At 65.3% G+C, this 3,320-nt stretch overlaps 1 protein-coding gene across 1 annotated transcript; it reads right to left on the minus strand.

Annotated features, from left to right (window-relative positions):
• Positions 1-854: 854 nt before the first annotated feature.
• Positions 855-2,279, minus strand: ADRB1 (adrenoceptor beta 1; the record flags this gene model as incomplete). Its single annotated transcript, XM_082854177.1, has 1 exon — positions 855-2,279. Exon 1 carries the CDS (start codon positions 2,262-2,264, stop codon positions 855-857), a length of 1,410 nt encoding a protein of 469 aa, XP_082710303.1. The 5' UTR covers positions 2,265-2,279.
• Between the last annotated feature and the right edge of the window lie 1,041 nt (positions 2,280-3,320).

The following is a 3,320-nucleotide window of genomic DNA, read 5'->3' on the forward strand; positions in this document are numbered from 1 at the left end:
CTGTTTCCTCTTCTTCTTTTCTTTTTCTGTCCTGTCTTCAATGGACAGAGTCACACGTCACAGAGGCTCAGCGCCTGGTCCTTCCAACTAATATTGATACATAAATAAGCTGTTTAATATAAACAAGTCTTTCTATCTTGCTGTGCAATGTGCACAGTGTGAGGTAGGAACCCCTCGGCCTGACCACCGAGGCTCTCGGGGACAGCCGGCTTGCCCTACAAAAGGAAAGCAAGGTGAGGCTTGTTCCAAGAATAGCTTAAAATTTCCTGAAACGCGATTTTTGCATCCATCCTTTCCCTCTGCTTTAAGAACAGGAGAAATCATTACTCAGCAATTCAAATGAAATTTCAACGGAAGGCAAAGGAAACACGTCCTCATCAACTGTCATCCTCTCCTCTTTCTCCGGTTGACCGCTCCTGTTCCCGAGAACGGGATAGAAGCCAAGTCAGAGAGATTTATCTCCTAACGCTTCTCCCTTCCCTTCCCGGTCATCGCAGAGAGTGTTAAAAAACCACCTGGGAGAAAAAAAAAAAAATCTAAAGACGTATCACACGCACCCACAAAAGAAGGCCGGACCACAAAGAGAAAAAAGAACCCAACAAAAATCAGCAAGCCGCTCTCCCACCCCTCCCCAAACCTTCCTTTCTGTGCAACACTGTCTGTGGCTTTTCTGTTTGCCTTGGACGATGCAGACGAAGTTTGCGGGCTTCGAATTCACCTGCTTTCGGTCTTGAGTAAACACAGATCTCCTCTTCCCCAGGAAGCCATTCAGGGACGCCCGGGTTCTCTTCCTCCCGGGGCGCAGAGCCTGCACCCGGGCTGGGGAGGCGGGGAGGCGGGGAGGGCGCCCGGCCCTACACCTTGGATTCTGAGGCACAGCCCGGGCGGCTCGGCTCGTCCGGGCTCGAGTCGCTGTCGGCCGCCGCCCCACCGTTGTAGTCGGCCCAGGGCTCCAGCAGGCGCGCGGGCGGCGAGGTCCCGACGTCGTCGTCGTCGTCGTCGTCTGAGGCGGCCCCGGGCGACGGCGACGGCCGGGCCACCGCCAGGCAGCCCGAGGCGCGCGGCGGGTCCCCGGCGGCCGCGTGGCTCCCGCGGGCGGCCCGGCGCGCGCAGCAGAGCAGGCGCTGGAAGGCCTTGCGGAAGTCGGGGCTGCGGCAGTAGATGATGGGGTTGAAGGCCGAGTTGGCGTAGCCCAGCCAGTTGAAGAAGACGAAGAGGCTGTCGGGCACCAGGTCGCGGTGGAAAGCCTTCACCACGTTGGCCAGGAAGAAGGGCAGCCAGCAGAGCGTGAACACGCCCATGATGATGCCCAGCGTCTTGAGCGCCTTCTGCTCGCGAAGGGCCACGAGGCGCGAGGGGCGCCGCTTGCTGGCGCGCCCGTTGGCCACCGGGGAGGCGGCGGCGGTCGGGAGCGGGGGCGCGGGCGAGGACGCGGGCGAGGGCGAGGGCGGCCGCGTGGGGCCGCTGAGGAAGCGGCGCTCGCAGCTGTCGATCTTCTTCACCTGCTTCTGGGCCTCGCGGAACACCCGCAAGTACACGAAGGCCATGATGCACAGGGGCACGTAGAAGGAGACGACGGACGAGGCTATGGCGTAGGCCCGGTTGGTGACGAAATCGCAGCACTTGGGGTCGTTGTAGCAGCGGCGCGCCTCGTCGCCCTCAGCCCGCCACCAGTGCATGAGGATGGGCAGGAAGGACACCAGGGCCGAGATGGCCCACACGGTGCACACGAGGGCCCGCGCCCGCGCGCGGGTCAGCAGGCTCTGGTAGCGGAAGGGCGATGTGATGGCGAGATAGCGGTCCAGGGCGATGACACACAGGGTCTCGATGCTGGCCGTCACGCACAGCACGTCCACCGAGGTCCAGAGCTCGCAGAAGAAGGAGCCGTACTCCCAGCGGCCCCACACCACGATGGTGGCCCCGAACGGCACCACCAGCAGCCCCATGACCAGGTCAGCGCTGGCCAGGGACATGATGAAGAGGTTGGTGAGCGTCTGCAGCCGCGGCGTCTTGGCGATGGACACGATCACGAGCACGTTGCCCGCCACGATGAGCAGCACGATGAGCGCCATCAGCAGGCCCATGCCGGCCGTCCACTGCTGCGACAGCGGCGCGGATCCCTCGCTGGCGGGGGTCAGCAGCGAGGCGGGCGGCAGCGCGGGCACTAGCAGCCGCGCCGCCGTGGCCGCGCCGTCGGGGAGCGGCGCGGCGGTTGACAGGTTGCAGGGCTCGGAGGCGCCCAGGGCGAGCGCCCCCGCGCCCATGCCGAGCTGCGGAGGCCGGGGGAGGGGGTGTGGCGGAGTTGGGCCGCGGTTGGGGAACCCCCCAGAGGCCCGGGCGGCGGGGCGCGCGGAGGGAGGTCGCGGCCAGGTCAGGACAGCCGAGGCGCTGGGCCGGAGGCATGGGCGCCGGGCGCCTTCCCAGCCGGAGCCGTGCGCTGTCGCCGCCGCCGCCGCCGCCGCTGCTGCTGGAGCCGCTGTCGCTGCTGGAACAGCTGCCGGGACCTCAGCATGTTTCTGAGCGCGCGGAGCCCGCAGCCCCGGCACCCAGCACCCAACCCACCCCAGTCCCACTCCCCCGAGCCAACCCCCGGGGCCTCGCGTCAGGCTCCTGCAGCCAATCCGGGCGAAGGCACGCCCCTGTCTGGTTCCCCGCAGCAACCCCCCGCAGCCCCCCCTCCTACCGGCGGTTCCGCGGCTCCGAGGAGTGAGGCAGAGGGCCAAGCGAGCGTCTCCTCGGCGCCCGCGGGTTCCTGCGCGCGCGCGCCTTCCTGAGTCCGCTGGTTCCAGCGCCCAGTTCCCCTTGGCTCCCTACGGCGCCCGGCTCCCACCCTGTCCCCTCCCGCGGACCCCAGTCTCTCCTCTCCTGCGCCCCGTTTGCCTCCGGCGTTTGGCTCCTTCCTGCGCTCGGGCTCAACTCGCTACCCGTCTACCTCCGGTGCCCCGGATTCCTGCGGAGCAGAGCGCGCTTCCTTTAGCGGGGAGGGGACCTCGGTGTTCTCGAAGCACCAGAGCGCCTTGGACGGTCTGTTCACTGGGGTTGGAGGAGTCTGGCTGCAAGATTGTTTCTCGTGTTGGGCAGCCTAGGAGAGTGCGTGTAAAAGCCTTCCTCCGTCAAGAGGGGACCCAGCCAGCCTGCGTCCTGCCAGCTCAGGGGATCGGAGGCGGGTGTTAGCGGTTAGAGGAAACTTTCCAGCAAGCGCCTTGCTCGAGCAAACCGCGCATCTGTCAGCAACGCTCTCTGGGAGCTATTCTTGCACGAAGCTTCTGTTGTTCCAGGACAGCAGATGCAGAAAGGAAGGGAAGGTTTGTGCATCTGAC

This window comes from Leucopleurus acutus (genome assembly GCF_964270905.1).
Source record: "Leucopleurus acutus genome assembly, chromosome: 14".
Lineage (NCBI taxonomy): Eukaryota > Metazoa > Chordata > Mammalia > Artiodactyla > Delphinidae > Leucopleurus > Leucopleurus acutus.